Raw genomic sequence first — 17,109 nt, forward strand, 5'->3', positions numbered from 1 at the left:
GTAGCCATTAATGTTATTCCTATTTTACAGCTGAGGAAACGGAGATTCAGAGACATCGTAACTTGTCACACTGCCGGTGCCGTGTTTTCATTTTACTTCTACCACAACTAAGGAAGCCCCCACCCCTCCTCCCACTCTGCCAGACGTGCAGCAGCTCCTCACAGAGCACTACATGAAGTACCAAGCCACTTAACGACATACCTGTATACCAGTGGTGCCCATCAGAATCACCTGTGAAGCTGTAGGGGTTGGAGAGAGAGGAGGGCTCGTAGAAAGGGAGGGGAGCTAGAAAGTTAACAGGAGACAGTTTGCAACAGATAACCCATCCCTTTCTGAGAGTGTTTCCTTGGAGACACAACTCCAAGTTTCAGCTGTGACACTGACTCTCAACCACCTGTGAGGTCCCTGGGGCATCACAGGGCAATGGGAAGAATGGGGAAGGCAGTTGACTGAAAATAGAACACAAGTTCTGGCGGCAGACAGCCTTAATTTTGAATTCCCGTTGTGCCATTTATTAATTTTGATAATATCTGGTCAAGTTCCTTAACTTTTGAGTCTTAGTTTTCTCATCTGTTTTGTGCACCATCATTGCAATGACTTAAAAAAGAAAAAAAAAAGGCATGTAAAATACCTGTACAATACATAGTTACTGCCCAATAATTATAACTCAACATTTTCACCATCTATTGAGTGCTTTCTGAGCACCCAAGTCCTTATGTATGTAAAGATATAACAAGGAGGGTGGGGTACAGGGCATGGGGCATACATGGGTTTTGAAGTTAAATATACCTAGATTAAAATCTGGACTCTACCACTTACTATTTGTATGAACTTAAGTAAGCTACCTAACTCCTCTGGACCTCAGTTTACTTATCTGTAAAATAGGGATAATAACAATACCTAGCTCACAAGGTTGTTGTAAGGATGACATGAGTTGCTAAAAGCACTGAGCACAGTGCTGGCCACTAGCCAGTGCCGGCCACTAGCCAGTGCCACTGTCAGCTCACGCGAACCCTGCAGGAGGTATTATTAGCTCCATTTTACTGGTGAGGATATTTTACATAAATGGTAGTAGCTGATTATTGCCACAATAATTACAGATGTGTGAAATGGAGAGTGAGGCATTCTGAGTAAGAATGGCAGCTCTGCCAGCCTCTGTGCCTCTAAAAGCAGGGATTAAGAGGAAGCAAGGCCCGGGACTGCCCTGGGAGTCCAGTGGTTAAGACTCTGCGCTTCCAATGCAGGGGGTGGCAGTTCGATCCCTGGTTGGAGAACTAATCTCACTTGCTGGGTGGTGCAGCCAAAAAATTTTTTTTAAAACTCATAAAAAACAAAAAGAGGAAGCAAGGCCCTTATCCCTCCTCTCATGATCCCACACAACCACTGTCTGCCTTGGTGCCATCTGCCTGCGTTACAATTTGGTTTGTTGCACCTTTTATCCCTCTATTCATGTGAGTCATGGCAAGAAGCCCAAGTCTCCCAGGCCATCCCTAATTACTGGACTCTGATTCCCATACAGCTCCGTACATCATCTTTTCTAATCCTATCTTCTCCTCTCCCCACTGAAACCTTTCCCTGGGCCTTCTGAAACCCACAGTCGGTCATCAGGAAAATCTCATTTTCCTCAACCTCTGGTCTGGGTGTCTCCTTCACCTCCCTGATGTGATTGAAACCTGGCTCTCCTCAAGGACACGGCTTCTCCCAAAGCCTCCAAATTGATGGTTGCTCCTCTCTCACCACCTTTGAATCTCTGGGCCAGAAAGTGGGATACATGTTATTGCTTTTCACCCCTGCCTGCAGATCATTCTCCTTCCCTCCTTCAAAAAACAAAACGGCCTCCTGCTTTGGATCTCACATCATGAGATTATCCACCCACTCGTCCCTCTGCTGACCAGTGAACAGCTCCTGCTTCACTGTTACTCTCTCCATAATTCTTGGTGATTTCATAGCCACAGAGGTGAGCCTTCCCACATCTTGAACTCTCATTCCCTCAAATTCCTCTCCTCCGGTGATGCTGATCTCCACCCCTACCTCAGCCACTCACTCACAGTCATGCCCTGCACCTTGTCAGTACCAATAGGAACTTCAACCTCCCACTCTCAGATCGCTAGGATCTTTCTAATTCATTCTTTCTAGATTCCCACCTGCAAGAGTCTTAACCTCTACCATCTTTTCACTGCCCTTACGTCAACACCTCTTCTCTGCCCAGCTTGAATTCTATGGCCAATTATGACAATGGCTTCCCGCACACCCCCCTGACTCTCTTGGCTCTCTATTGCTTTGTCATAAGCATTCAGCAAAACAATACTTTCATTAGAGCCAGCTCGCTGCCTATTCTATGACTGCATCCACAGAGCAAATCATGGTTGGAGAAAAACACACAGCCATGCTTCAAATTCATAAAGTTAAATTTATGATCCCTAATTTCAAGTGGAGCCTTAATGCCAATCAGTAATCAAATTTTATTTCCCTAGTCTATTCACTCTCCCACCTTCCTCCTCTCTCCTTGAATCTCTACGCCCCTCCCCCAACCTCTCTCAGCTGAAGACCTTGCTTCCTATTCCACCAAAAAATTGTATCCAAGAGAACTCCCACCAGCACACGTAGCCCCTAGCTGCACCTGTGGCCGCTCCTTCTGTGCTCTGCCATGTTAATATGGATGCACTGTCTGTGCTCCTAGCAAGGACTCACGCTCTGCGTGTGATCCCATCTCCTCTCACCAATTCAAGGATATCGTCCCAGAAACTCTCTTCTCTCTCCTATAGTGTCAGTTTTGTGTTGTTTCTTTGTTGGTTGCTTGGTTTGTTGATCTCTATTGGATTGTTCCGCCAGCACACAAACACGCTGCTACTTCCCCCATCTTAAAAACCAAAAACCAGGGCTTCTCTGGTGGCGCAGTGGTTGAGAATCTGCCTGCCAATGCAGGGGACACGGGTTCGAGCCCTGGTCTGGGAAGATCCCACATGCCGCGGAGCAACTAAGCCCGTGTGCCACAACTACTGAGCTTGCACGTCTGGAGCCTGTGCTCCGCAACGAGAGGCTGCGATAGTGAGAGGCCCGCGCACCGCGATGAAGAGTGGCCCCCGCTTGCCACAACTAGAGAAAGCCCTCGCACAGAAACGAAGACCCAACACAGCCAAAAATTAAATAAATAAAGTGAAATTCTTTAAAAAAAAAAAAAAATTAAAAAAAACAAAACCAAAAACCAGAAACCTTTTCTGACTCACATCCCCCTTCACCTTCAGCTACCACTCAGTGGTCTTTTTCCAAAGAGCAAAAATCCTTGAAAGGCCTATGTACACTTGGTGTCTCCAGTTTCTCTTCTCCCACTCTTAGCAGGCTTTCATCCCCACTACTCCACCAAAACAGGTCACATCAAGGTTACCAATGAACTCCCTACTGCTAGATCCAGTGGTCAAGTCTCAGTCCTCATATAGACCAAGCAGCAGCATTGGACACAGTTATCTCTTCTCCCTCTGGAAAACTCTCTCTCTGTTTGGCTGCAAAGGCCCCACACATTTCCTTTTCAGTTGCTCTTTTTCAGTCTCCTTTGTGATTCTTCCTCAACTCCACAACATCTTCGTATGGGAATGTCTCTGGTCTCTGTCGTTAGAATGTTTCTATCTTCACTCCTTCCCTTGTTGATCTTGTTGGCTTCTTTTAAATACCACCTCTATGCTAATGACTTGTTAATTTATATCTCCAGCCAGGGCCTCTGCCCTGACCTGCAGATTCATTTATCCAACAGCCTGTTCTGTATCTCTACTTGGTTATCTAATAGGCATCTAAAACTTAGCATAACCAAAACTCAGTCCCCAATTGTCTCCCCAAATCCTGCTTTCCCTGAAGTCTTCCATATCTCAGTCAGAATCATCGTCAACCTTCCGGTTGCTTAGCCCAAACATTTGGGATCATCCTTAATTCCTCCCCTTCCTTCTCTCCCACATCCAATTCACCTGCAAATCCTGTTAACAATATTTTCAGTGTATACACACTCTCACTACCACCCCAGACCACTTTCACTACCACCACTGCTACTCTCCTTCTTCAAGCAACCATCATTCCCAGCCTGGATTATTACAAATCCTAACTGATCCTCCCGGCTTCTGCCCTTTGTCGGTTTATAATTTATTCTTGAAATAGACATAAGTCTGCCTCAGAGCAATCCTGTTAAATATTAAAATGTGAGACACTAAAATGTTCTGGAATTAGTAATGATGGTTGCACAATATTGTGAATACTAAAACTCACTGAACCGTATACTTTAAAAGGGTGAATTTTATGATATATGAATTATATCTCAATTTTTTAAATGCTATTAAGTGCAACATGGATTGGGTCCTGAAACAGTAAAAGAACATTAGTTGAAAAACTAGTGAAATACAGATAAAGTCTATAGCTTAGTTAATAAAACTGTACCAATTTTAATTTCTTACTTTTGACAAATGCACCATGGTTATATAAGATGTTAATCTTAGGGAAACTGGGTGAAGGATATATGGGAACTCTCTGTACTATCACTGGAAATTTTCTATAAATCTAAAATTATCAAAGAATAAAGTTTATTTTAAAAAATATAAGTCAGATCATGTAATTCCACTGCTCAAAACCCTCCCATCTCATCCTGAGTAAAACCCAAAGCCTTCAAAGATTTTTTTGAGGAAACTCCATACTGTTTTCCACAGTGGCTGCACCATTTTACATTCCCACCAACAGTGTACAAGGGCTCCAATTTCTCCAGTCTTTGTCAACACTTATTATCTTTTTAATTTTATAATAGCCACCCTAACAGGTATGAGGAAATAGCTCCTGGTTTTGATTTGCATTTCCTTAATGATTAGTGATGCTGAGCATTCTTCATATACTTGTTGGCCCCTTTGTAGGTTTCTTTGGAGAAATGTCTATTCAAGTCCTTTGATAGACCTACCATATGATCCAGCAATTCTACTTCTGGGTATGTACCCATAAGAATTGAAATAAGAACCTCAAAGAGATATATGCAATCCCATGTTCACTGCAGCATTATTCATAATAGCTGAGATATGGAAACAACCCAAATGTCCATTGATAGATGAATGGATAAAGAAAATGTGGTATAAACATACAATGGAATATTATTCAGCCTTAAAAAAGGAAATTCTGCCACTTGTAACAACATGGATGAACCTGGAAGACATCAACCTAAGTGAAATAAGCCAATCACAGAAGGACAAATACTGCATGATTCTATTTATATGAGATATCTAAAATAGTCAAATAAAAGCAGAAAATAGAACAGTGGTTTCCAGGGGCTGAGGGGAGGGGAAATGAGGAGTCGATCAATTGGTATAAAGTTTCAGTTACACAAGATGCAAGTTCGGACTTCCCTGGTGGTGCAGTGGCTAAGAATCTGCCTGCCAATGCAGGTCTGGGAAGATCCCACATGCCACGGAGCAACGAAGCCCATGGGCCACAACTACTGAGCCAGCACTCTAGAGCCCGCGAGCCACAACTACTGAGCCCACGTGCCACAACTACTGAAGCCCGCGCACCTAGAGCCCGTGCTCCGCAACAAGAGAAGCCACTGCAATGAGAAGCCCTCACACCGCAACTAGAGAAAGCCTGCGTGCAGCAATGAAGACCCAACGCAGCCAAAAATAAAATAAAATATTTTAAAAAAAGATGCAGTTCTAGAGATCTGCTGTACAACATAGTGCCTATAGTTAAAAAAAACTGTACCGTGCACTTAAGAATTTGTTAAGAGGGTAAACCTCACGTTAACAGTTCTTACTACTAAAAAAAAGAAGAGGGGGTGAGGGGACAGAAGGAAACTTTTGGAGTTGATAAAAAAGTCTATTATCTTGATTGTGGTGATGGTTTCACAGGTATATGCATGTGTCCAAACCCATCAAATTATATACATTAAATATGTATAGTGTTTTGTATATCAATTATACTTTTTGGGTTAGAAAAACCGAAAGTCTTTACAAAGGCCTCCAAGGCCCTACACAATCTGGCCCTCCCACTAACTCCAGCCTCATCTCTGACCACTCCCCTGCTCCAGCCCCACTGGGCTCCTACTATCCCTGGAATGTCCCAGGCATACCCCTGCCTCAGGGCTTCTGCACTTGCCTTTCCTTCTGCCTGGAATCCTCTTCCTCCAAATATCCCACACCTCCTTCAGGATTTTATTGAAAAGTGTCCTGCTCAGTGAAGTTCACCATGACCACCTTGATTAAATTTATAAACAGCCCTCCTATCCTATCCGATCCTATCCCCCTTATCCTGCTATATTTTCCTCCAGAGTGCTTATCATCACAGAACATACTGTGTATTTACTTATTTATTGCCAGTCTCCCACTTAAATCTAGGGGAATGTGGGATAAGGAATTCCATTTGTTACTTTCACTGCTGTGTCTGTAGCACCTAGAACAATGCCTGGTGCACACAATGTAAATATTGCTAAATGAATGAGTAAATAAATGAACAAATGTATAGAAGTTTGTTGTGGCTGGAATGGCTACAGCACACAGGATGTGGAGCAGAGGCAGGAGCTGTGGCTGGGAGATAAGGGAGGAGTCCAGTCATCTCACAGAAAGACCATCGTACAAAACACATGGCAACTCACCCTATCCCTTAAAGTCTGCCCCCATCTCAGCCTATGTCGACACCCCCCCTGGTTGGAATGTCTCTATTACACCCTCCTCTCTTGCCTTACCCTGCAATGCCCCCCACCTTCCTCCCAGAGGCCTTTCTTACCCACTCTACCCAATACTGAACTCTTTCTTCTTGGCGTTCTACTGCATTCACTCAGCACCACACATCTGAGCTCTTTATGGTTTTCTGAATCGTTTTCTATCCCCAGCTAAGCAGCATGTGCCATCAGGGCAGGGCTCTGCCAAAGGGGTCAGCCATCAACCACTGCGGACTCAGCTCAAGACTCAGAGAAAGAATTCGGGTGGATGTTCCTCAGCTCCTAAAAAGGATGCAGAGTCTAGCTCAGATCACATTCAGACTCCCAGTTGCCACAAATCACCCCTTGAGAGTATCAGAGTTATTAGGAATAAAGGCTACCAATTAAGGATCATTTACTATGTACCAGCCACTAGGCTAAGGATTAGCTTGTATTATTCTCTCAACAACGCCATGTGGTTATTACTAAATTATCTTTATTTTAGAAAGAAGAAAGTGAAGTATAGGGAAATAATGGGACTTGGTGACAACAAGGTGACAGTGGCAGAAGTGGGTTTGGAGCATAGGTTTGGCTCACTCCAAAGGCTGCGCTCCTGACAACGTGCTGCATTGCTTCTTGAACATACAAATAATTTCAGGGTTGTCAGCACACTGCCACTGAGTCAAAAACTGAGATCAGCCTGGACCACAGAGCTGGATGAATGAGACGGAGGGCCTCTGAGGTTGTTATTACATGCTAGAGCCAACTTTCATTACCATAAAGCCACCTCCTCCACGGAGCCCTTTCTGGTGCTCTCAAGCTTAGAGGGAGCACTCCCTCTCTGAACTCCTCTAAACTTCCTGTACCTCTCTCAAGGCATCATTCATATCTGTAGCATCGTCGCTATTTGCGTACATGCTATATCTCTCTTACTACGTGAGCGCCCCCTTAGAGGTAGGGATGTTGTCTCACCAATCCCTGCAGAGCCTACCACACTCAGGCACAAAATGGGTCCTTGAAAGCAACTGTGATTTTGCTCCTGTCTTTTCTTTTGCTTGTAAAGATCTTCCCCAACATTAACCTGAAATACTCTTACTCATTTGCCAACACCCAGTTCAAATGCCCCCTCTTTTGTGAAGCGGAAAATAACTTTTCTCGGTAGAGGTAGCAGCTCCTTTCCCTGTGTTCCCACAGCACTTTCTTCATCCCTTTATATCACTTATGTTGTATTGTAGCTGTTTATTTGCCCTATGACGACAGTGCCTGGCACCTAATGGGCATGTGACACATGTTTATTGAATGAATGAATGTGCAAATTTCTTTTTCCCCCACACCAATTTGGGTGGAGGGAAGGCAGTGGTGGCCCCAAAGTGTGGAGGCCCCTTGAAAAGCCAATCAGGATTGCTGGTTAATTTATCTGCAAATTACAAAGGCAGACTATGCCGGCATTCTGATTTGACCTCCCATAGTCTTTGTTGTGATTTTAAAAATCAGATTAAACCTCCCCAGCAGCTGGTTCCTACCGGCTTTGGGAAGATGAAAGTGTCAACATGTCTCTGCAGCCACACCAGGAAACTTGCTGCCTAGAAAAATCAATTCTGAATATTGTTAAGAGCTAAGTACAGGATGTTGTACTCAGCAAGTGTTTCCATATTCCTGGAGCCACAGGGACCTGTCGCAGCCCTCATGTTCCTGTTCAGCCTCTGGCCTCTTCTGTGCTGCCCATCAGTCTCTCTGGGTCCCCATTATGTTCTGGTGGCCCGATTTCAACTTCCTGAAGGTGGCATAAGGAGTTTTGGAATGAATCCTTAGTAAGTCCTATCTCTCTCTGGACCTCAGCCTCCTCATGTCTAAAATGAGACTGAGATGTGACAAGCTCTAAGCTCATAGGCTTGTTGGCACCTAAGAAGATGACAGGCATTCTCAGCAGGTAGTCTTAGCCTAAGACACAGACAGTACCTGTTTCAGGGAGTTAGCAGAGGGGGCTATCATTAGAGAAGAGAGAACCTGAGTTAGAACCTTGAAAAATGGGGAGAATTTAATTTTTATTTATTTATTTATTTTTGGCTGTGTTGGGTCTTCGTTTCTGTGCGAGGGCTTTCTCTAGTTGCGGCAAGCTGGGGCCACTCTTCATCGCGGTGCGCGGGCCTCTCACCATCGCGGTCTCTCTCACTGCGGAGCACAGGCTCCAGACGCACAGGCTCAGTAGTTGTGGCTCACGGGCCCAGTTGCTCTGCGGCATGTGGGATCCTCCCAGACCAGGGCCAGAACCCGCGTCCCCTGCATTAGCAGGCAGACTCCCAACCACTGCGCCGCCAGGGAAGCCCGGGGAGAATTTATATTCGATCATTTCCATGTTATTAATGGATGCTGTGGTAGTCAGAATAATGGTCCCCCAAAGATATCCATGTCTTAATCCCCAGAACCTATGAATATGTTACCTTGCGTGGCAAAAGGGACTTTGCAAATGTGATTAAATTAAGGTTTTGAGATGGGAAGATTATTATCCTGGATCACTCAGAAGAGCCCAAGGTAATCATATGGGTCCTTACCAGAGAAAGGCAGGAAGGTCAGAGAGAGAGAGAAGTTGACAGAATTTGCACCGCTGGCTTTGAAGATGGAGGAAGGGGCCCTGAGCAAAGGCATGCAGGCAGCCTCTAGCAGCTGGAAAAGGCAAGTTAATGGATTCTCCCCTTGCCCCCAGAAGGAACACAAATCTGCCAACACCTTGATTTTTAACCCAGTGACATCCGTTTTGAACTTCTGACCTCCAGATCTATAAGATAATAAATACATGCTGTTTTAAGCCACCAAATTTATGGTAATGGGTCAGAGAGGCAATAGGAAACAAATGCAGTTGCCCATTAAACAGCTGACCAATCATGTATAATAATCCATTATTATATATTCTTAAATATACAAGGGAAAAGTCATTCTCTCTTGATGTCCCAGTTTGCTTCCCTTAACAGAACAAGAGAATTATGTTACTCATTTTACTTCACTTTTGGAGCTCAGAGGTAAATTCATTCTCACCAGTTCCTGGAGAGCAGAGAATGTGTCATATTCATATTAACTTCTCTAGCCCCACTGTCTGGCATAGTAAATATTTGTTAAATGACTGCTCAAGAGTCACAATCCTCCTTAGTCTGGGTTTCTGGTATATCCTTTCCCCACATTCCTAAGCTCCATTACATTTTATTATACTCTTATATTGTTGGTCCTAAGATATAGGTCTTTGACATTCCCAGATTTGATATTCACGTTTTAATATTTATAAGTGATTCCAAAGCCATGTGGTAACCTAAATGTCATCGAGGCAGCTATGTGGGTGGTTGGCTAGTGAGTGAAAGAAACTAGCTGACTAACAACAGCCTATCTCACCCTAGTCTTATTGTTCTCAGCTCCTGGTTATGTAGGGAGTCACTCTCAACACTATGGAATTTAGGATTTCCACAAAACCCCCTAAGACTCCTCCTATTTTTCCCAGATTTCATCATTCTGCCCAACCTCTCTTTGGAGCGAATGCTTACTTCTATTTCTTTAATTATAAAAAGAGCTGTTGGAGGAGGACCCTCCTTTCCCCCTCCATGAAGAAGACTGTCCATGGAGATCGAGGCTTCTACTGTAGACCTAGGTGGAATGTTTCAAGCCTTAAGCATTAGTAAGTCTGGGCCACATGGACTTTGACCCTGGGTGCATGTTGTAGCAGCTAGTGGCAGCTAGCCACTCATGTCGGCCTGTGATTGGGTCTGTATGTCTATCTGACTTCAGAGTGAAGTATTAGCCAGCTCCAATTCCCTGAAGACTTGGGCCATGTGCTTCTTCCTAGTTTTATCACTAAGAAGGCTGTCACATTACTCCGCATCTCTCTGACTCTTGTATCTATCTCTCAACTGGTTCCAGACTTAAGGGGTGAAGACAAGGAGTATCATTTCTTGATCGCCCTAGAACTTTAATGAAAACTACTATTTGTTTAGTGTTTACTCCATGCCAAGGACTATGCAGGTGCTTTATACACATTATCTTTTCAAAATCATCATCAAAGGGAATTCCCTGGCAGTCCAATGGTTAGGACTCCACGCTTTCACTGCCAGGGGCCTGGGTTCAATCCCTGGTCAGATACGGAGATCCCACAAGCCGCACGGTGTGGCCAAAAAAAAAAAAAAAATCATCACCAGTACAACAAAACAAGTAGAATAATGGAGGTACTTGCAAGCACCGTAGTGACTGAGGGTTTCAGAAGAGGGAGTTGCAGAGAAAGAAAGAGGATGGAGAACAGCAATACCAGGACAAGCCCAGGAGTGAGGACAGTGGCCTTTAAATCCTTCACAAAACACAGAGTTCTCAAACTCTCGATAGAAAAATGTTAGGCCAGCCAGTCCATTCCCCAGTCTCTATACAAGTAACCCCGGACCCATGAGACACTCCGATATTTAAAGTCTTCTTGACAAGAAGGTCACCAAAAAAAGCCTCACTGGTGGGAGCGAGAAGGAGGACATTCTGTCCTTCCACAGTGGAGGCCCCTGCCACCACGTCCCCTGACAGAGACCAGGCCTGGAGTGAGCTGGTGTGGTGAAGGTCATCAGCCTTTTAAACTGTGAATAGAATTGAGCCTGAACCCAGCTGCATGCGGGGGATGAGACCTAAGTCACAGTTCAGCGATTCCTGAGCTCTGTGTCTCATTGCTTGAGTTTGAAACAAGTCTATTTTTTTTTCCTTCATGGCCCTTACCACAGATGAAATTAGATATTTTTCACCCATGTACTTAGTATCTATCTCTCCTGCTACAGCGTTAACTCCAGGAGAGCAGGAAGGGTGTTTCCCCACTGCTAGCACAATGCCTGGCACAGAGGGAGTATCAGATGAATGTCTACTGAATGAATAAAAGAATGAAGTTTACTGTTTGGCTCTGCACAAGTAACTTGACATCTCTGGGCTCAACCATCCATTCTTTAAGGAGATAACTACCTCCCTGGGTCAGAGGGAAGGTGGGAAGACACAAAGAATGATTTAAAGCACGTACAGGAAGAATTCACATGGTTGACAATATCCATAGTCCTTCTGATCTACTCAAAACTTCATAGTTCTCCTTGGGCTTTCCTTTCCATATCCTTCCCTTGAATTTCACAACATCCCATGAGGCAAGAAGAACAAGGATTATTTTCTCCTTTTGATAGTTGGGGAAATAGGTCCAAATAGGTCCATGGAGGGGAGGGGTTATTCCAGATCACACAACGACTGAACTTCAGGGCGAGCCAGGACTGGAATGCAGGACTCCACAGTGGTGGGTCAGCTCAGTCATCCCACAGACCCCCGGATCCTTCCCTTGGCCAGCACCAGACCCAATAGCCCCTGCAATGGGCCCCACATGGAGGTAGTGGAAGGCTCTCTCCCACTCTTCTCTTCCCACATGCCTCCAGGAGTTGCTTGGCAACAAGCACCCAAGCAGTAAGTGGCCTCTAGTCAAGTGTGTTGCTGTGGAGTTACCAATTCTCCCTCCCTCCACACCTGTGCATGCTCTCACTCTCTATTAATGAGATTTGTCCCCTACCCTCACCACCTCACTAAAATTCTCTTCTCTATTCCACAATAATTAACCTCTCTGGACACAGAAGAGACTCTCAGGGACCTATATGGCAAGGGACCCCAGGGAACAAGGCACTACCAATACCCTCATGATCCCCCAGAGATGACAGAAACTCCTTTTGTGAATGGTCCTGCTCAGTGATGCTCCTTCTTCCCTCTCCAGCTTCCACCCTGACAATGGCTTTTTTGAAATCCCCTGGGAGAGATCAAATGAGCTTGAAAAATTTATTTGAACACTTCATACAGTGCTAGTGAATCCCTGGATGCTGTTCCAGCACTTCTGGAATCACAGGTGGGAAACATTGTGAGGGAACCCAGTTACCATTTGCATGAAGATCAGGAGGAGAGAAAGGACAGAACCTAACATTTATTATATTCCTACTATGTGCCAGGCACAATACTATGTTATCATGTAGCCCCTCCCTCAACAAACCTTTGAGACCTTTACAGTTGAGAATATTATCTATTCATAGAAGTGAAATGACTTACCAAAGCTCACACAACTTTAAAAAATCACAGAACTCTCAGAGAAGTAAATATGTATAAATAGATATGTATAAGAAGATACGTGTCCCTCCCTCTCCCTACACAATTAATTAATCATCAAATTCTGTAAATTTTAATCTTAATTCTCTCTCCTCATTTCCATCACTTATGTCATTTTATCACTTTCTCAGTGTTATGTACTGAATGTTTGTGTCCTCCCAAAATTCATGTGTTGATGCCCTAACCCCCAGTGTGGTTATATTTGGAAATGGGGACTTGAAGGAAGTAACTGAGGTTAATTGAGGTCATAAGGGTGGGGCCCTGATCTGATGGGATTAGTGTTCTTGGAAGAAGAGACTCCAGAGTGCTCACTCACTCCTCTCCAGTGTGAGCACCAAGGAAAGGAAGTGTGAGCACACAGCAAGAAGCCAGCCATATGCAACCCAATGGGAGAGCTCTCACCAGACATCAACACCTGCTGGCACCTTGATCTTGGACTTCCAGTCTCCAGAACCGTGAGAAAATTAATGTCTGTTGTTTAAGCCAACTAGTCTGTGCTATTTTATTATGGTAGCCTGAGCAGACTAATACATTTAGTTCAGGCCCTTAAACTTACCCAAACCACTAGTTTCTTTGCCTCATATCCATCTACCCTCCCAAACTGAAGCCAGAAATTTTTCTAAAATGAAAATCTGACTTTGTTAAAACCCTTCTATGGTCCCCAATGCCCATGGTAGTAGTCTCCAAATTCATACCCCTGTAAGAAAAATGTAGGCACAGCACTCACAGTATTTGTATATTTACTTAGATTACATATACATATATATTACACCTACTTCTGTATACAAACGATATTAAAATACATTAAAATGACAAATAATATTTAAATGTTTACATTTTAATGCATATATGAACAGTACAGAAAATTTTTAATTTTTGCTATAGAAAAGCATGCATGCACACACACACACACACGCACAAAACCCTTTGTTAACTTTTTTTTTAGCAAAAGCAGTGTGATTGACTATGTCAGATCTAATTAGATTGTCATTGATTTTACCTCAAAACATGGCTGACAATGAACTTGTGCTAGGTGTCAGTCTAGCCATTTTCTGTGCTCACTTAGGCTTACTATAATTAATATAGTCTTCAATCAGAGGTTTCTTGGTAGGACTCTTTTAAATCCACATATCCATCATGGGGGTTCATTTAGTTAAAATGAGGTAGTACAATCAATATATCCACTTAACTAAGCACAGGAAAAGTGCAAAAGCTCACAATGGGCTGAAAATGAATAAAGGAGTGAGGGAGCCACTACTGCCAACCCCTTAAAGGGCAGAGTATTTCCTCCCACCTGAAGATTTTTTGAGTGTAGGATCTGTGAGCACCAAATGTGGAGATCAAATGAAGATATCCATGTCAATCCATATGGTAAATATTAGTAAACATTTATTTTATATACAAAGACAAGAATAAACTCTAGTAAGTTTCTTCAGTGCCCTAAGGAATAATCAGACATGTACCCTCTGGCCCATTTCAAAAACCTTCTATTTGTTGTCCAAGGTCTCCCTGACTCCCAAGCCACCACCTGACAGCCTCTCCAGCAAATTTCTCTCTCAGCATCCCCTCCCTGCTCTTTCACAGCCTTGCTCCATTTTCACTGTATTGCTCACCATGCCCCAAATATCCTTTGCTTTCAGCCCCCTCTGTGCACTGGCTGCAGGGAGGATGTCAGACTACATAAATGGAAGCATTGGGCACAGAACAGGTACTTAATAAATGCTTATTGATTCCCACCATGAGGTAGTTAAACTAGATCAGTGGTTCTTCAATTTTAGCTAACCTCAAAACCACCTGGGAGACTTGTTATAACACAGATTGTTGGGCTGTACCCCAGAGTTTCTGATTCTTTGGGTCTGAGGAGGGACCTGAGATTATGCATTTCTAACAAATTCCCAGTGATACTGACGTTGCTGATCTGGAGACCACACTTCTAGAACCAATGAACTAAATGGAATGTGTAGCTTCTTGCATTTCTAATGGTTTGATTCCTCAGTGCTTTTAATAGAGACTAAATAAACAAAATGAACTTTTATCTCTATATAAAATAATACTTAACATGATCACAAATGAAAATATGGGCTCTATAAAACCTAATGTGCACAGTGTAGAGAAAAGAGCACATACTTTAGAATCAGAAGATTTGAGTTGGAATCCCAATTTGTAGCTGCGTGGTCAACCTAAGGCAAATTAATTACTCTCTGAATATCTGTCCCATGGGGTTGATTGTGAGATAGTATTAACACATGGAAATAATTTGTAAAAAGAAAAGTACTGTATACAGATTATACTAATAACATGTATGTACAATGTATTAATGTTGAGTGGACTGATAATAAATAATATATGTTTTGAATACTTTAAATCACAAATTTCTAAAATTTCCAATCCCAGTGCTAATTCAGTATAGAAAAGTATATGATGTACATGTTGCTATATCATCTCAAATACATATAAATTTTATTAGTACCACTGGTAAATACCAATAATAGTAGCTGTGGTGGCCAATTTCCAAGATAGTCTCCAATGATCCCCACCTCCCAGGATTCATACCCTTGTGTAGTTTCCTCCTACACTGAATCAGTGACCAATAGAATACTCTAATAAGAGACACTGCCACTTCCTGTTTGGTTTCTTGGATCTCTCCCCCTAGGAGATGCCATGAAGACACTCTGTGGAGTGAAGCAGATCTGTGGAAAGAGCCACCTGGAAAGGAATGAAGGCCTCCGGCTAAAGCCAGTGCCAGACATGTGAGTAAGCCACCTTGGAAGGGAATCCTCCAGGCCCACTCAAGCCTTCAGGTGACTGTAACCTAAGCCAACATCTGGCAGCAACCTCATAAGAGACCACAAGCCAGAAACCAAGCCACTCTCAAATATTTGATCCACAGCAACTGTGTGTTAATGAATTATTATTGTTGTTTTAAGCCATCAAGTTTTGAAGTGATTACAGAGTGATCGATTATGGATACAGTAGCTAACATTTACTGTGCATTTATTATGTTCCGGGAACTATGCTAAGCACCCAACAACCCTATGACATAGATGCTATTATAATCCCCAAAGAGGAAAGCGTGGCCCAGAAAGGTTAAGTAATTTAGTCAAGGTTCCATGACTAGTCACTGGCAGAACTGAAATCTGAATCCAGGTCTGTAACTCCAAAGCCCAGATTCTTGGTTACTCATCCATATAAGCCAGGATAAAACTTTTTGGACAGTTAAGCTGCAGAAGCAACTGAGTCCCCAGAGGAGAGCAAAACTGTATAAAACCAACAAGGGATAGTCCAGGGGCCAGATACACAATAGCACTGGTGCCTAATGTCATAAAACCCAGAAGTTCTAAACTGGCCCCACCGCCCAGCCTTTGTACCAGCAAACGAGTCAGCTCTTGGGACACTTCTGCCCAAGATGCCCAGGACTCACCCAAATCTGCAGCTTCACTCGCTTCTCGTGGCGGTAGACTGTCTTCACCTTAAAGTCAATACCCACGGTGCTGACGAAGGCTGGGGTGAAGGTGTCGTCAGCATAGCGGAAGAGGAAGGATGTTTTGCCAACACTGCTGTTGCCGATGATGAGCAGTTTGAACATGTAGTCAAAATTCTGGTCAGAAGCATCTTTGACTCCGGCTTTACCATCAGTCACGGAAGCCATCTGCAGGAGAGACCTGTGGTCACTCAGGAACACACCTCCAGTGTCACCCTGGATCACCTAACTTTTAATGGTCACACCGCCCTGCGTACACTCACTCCACACCCCAGCATCACTGAGGAAATACACACTACTCAGAGTCACCGCCTCACTGCACCTGCCCCAAATGTTGTCTCAGGATTGGGGTGGAACCCAGATCCTCCCGTTCATCCCTTCAGCAAATATTTACTGAACACATTGTTCTGGGTCAAGCCCTGTGCTGGGCACAAGGAATACAAGTATGAATCAGACATGGTGTCCGACCTCTGAGTGGCCACAGATTAGAGTAAAAAACTCATAAACACAGAGTAACAAAGCAGTGGATAAGTGATAAGACAGAGGGAAGCCTTGGCTGAGGAAGCCCATAAGAAGCACCTAACCCAACCTGGAGGCATGGTGGGCAAGGAGAGGCTCCTGTAGGGGTAGCTCCTAAGCTGAGTTTGGAAAAAAAAAGGCCAGAACAGCAAGTCAAAACAAGGGAAGCAATCACTATGACCTCATACCATCCTCCACTCTGCTGCTAGTCGTCTTTGTTTACAAAAGAAAATCTCTCCTTTGAAAGTATATATCCATTACAAAACGTTAGAAAAAAACACAAGAATGTAAAACAGAAAATTTTAAATTACCAGACACGGCATCC

General features: G+C 43.6%; 1 protein-coding gene across 1 annotated transcript in view; it reads right to left on the reverse strand.

Moving 5' to 3' along the window:
• RAB3B (RAB3B, member RAS oncogene family) overlaps window positions 1-17,109 on the reverse strand; it is a 65,346-nt gene that overhangs the window by 39,695 nt on the left and 8,542 nt on the right. Inside the window, exon 2 of the mRNA XM_007164466.2 lies at window positions 16,206-16,433. Within this exon, the coding sequence (XP_007164528.2) occupies window positions 16,206-16,433 (228 nt within the window). The remainder of the gene's footprint in view (window positions 1-16,205; window positions 16,434-17,109) is intronic.

Source organism: Balaenoptera acutorostrata, chromosome 1 (assembly GCF_949987535.1).
Source record: "Balaenoptera acutorostrata chromosome 1, mBalAcu1.1, whole genome shotgun sequence".
NCBI lineage: Eukaryota > Metazoa > Chordata > Mammalia > Artiodactyla > Balaenopteridae > Balaenoptera > Balaenoptera acutorostrata.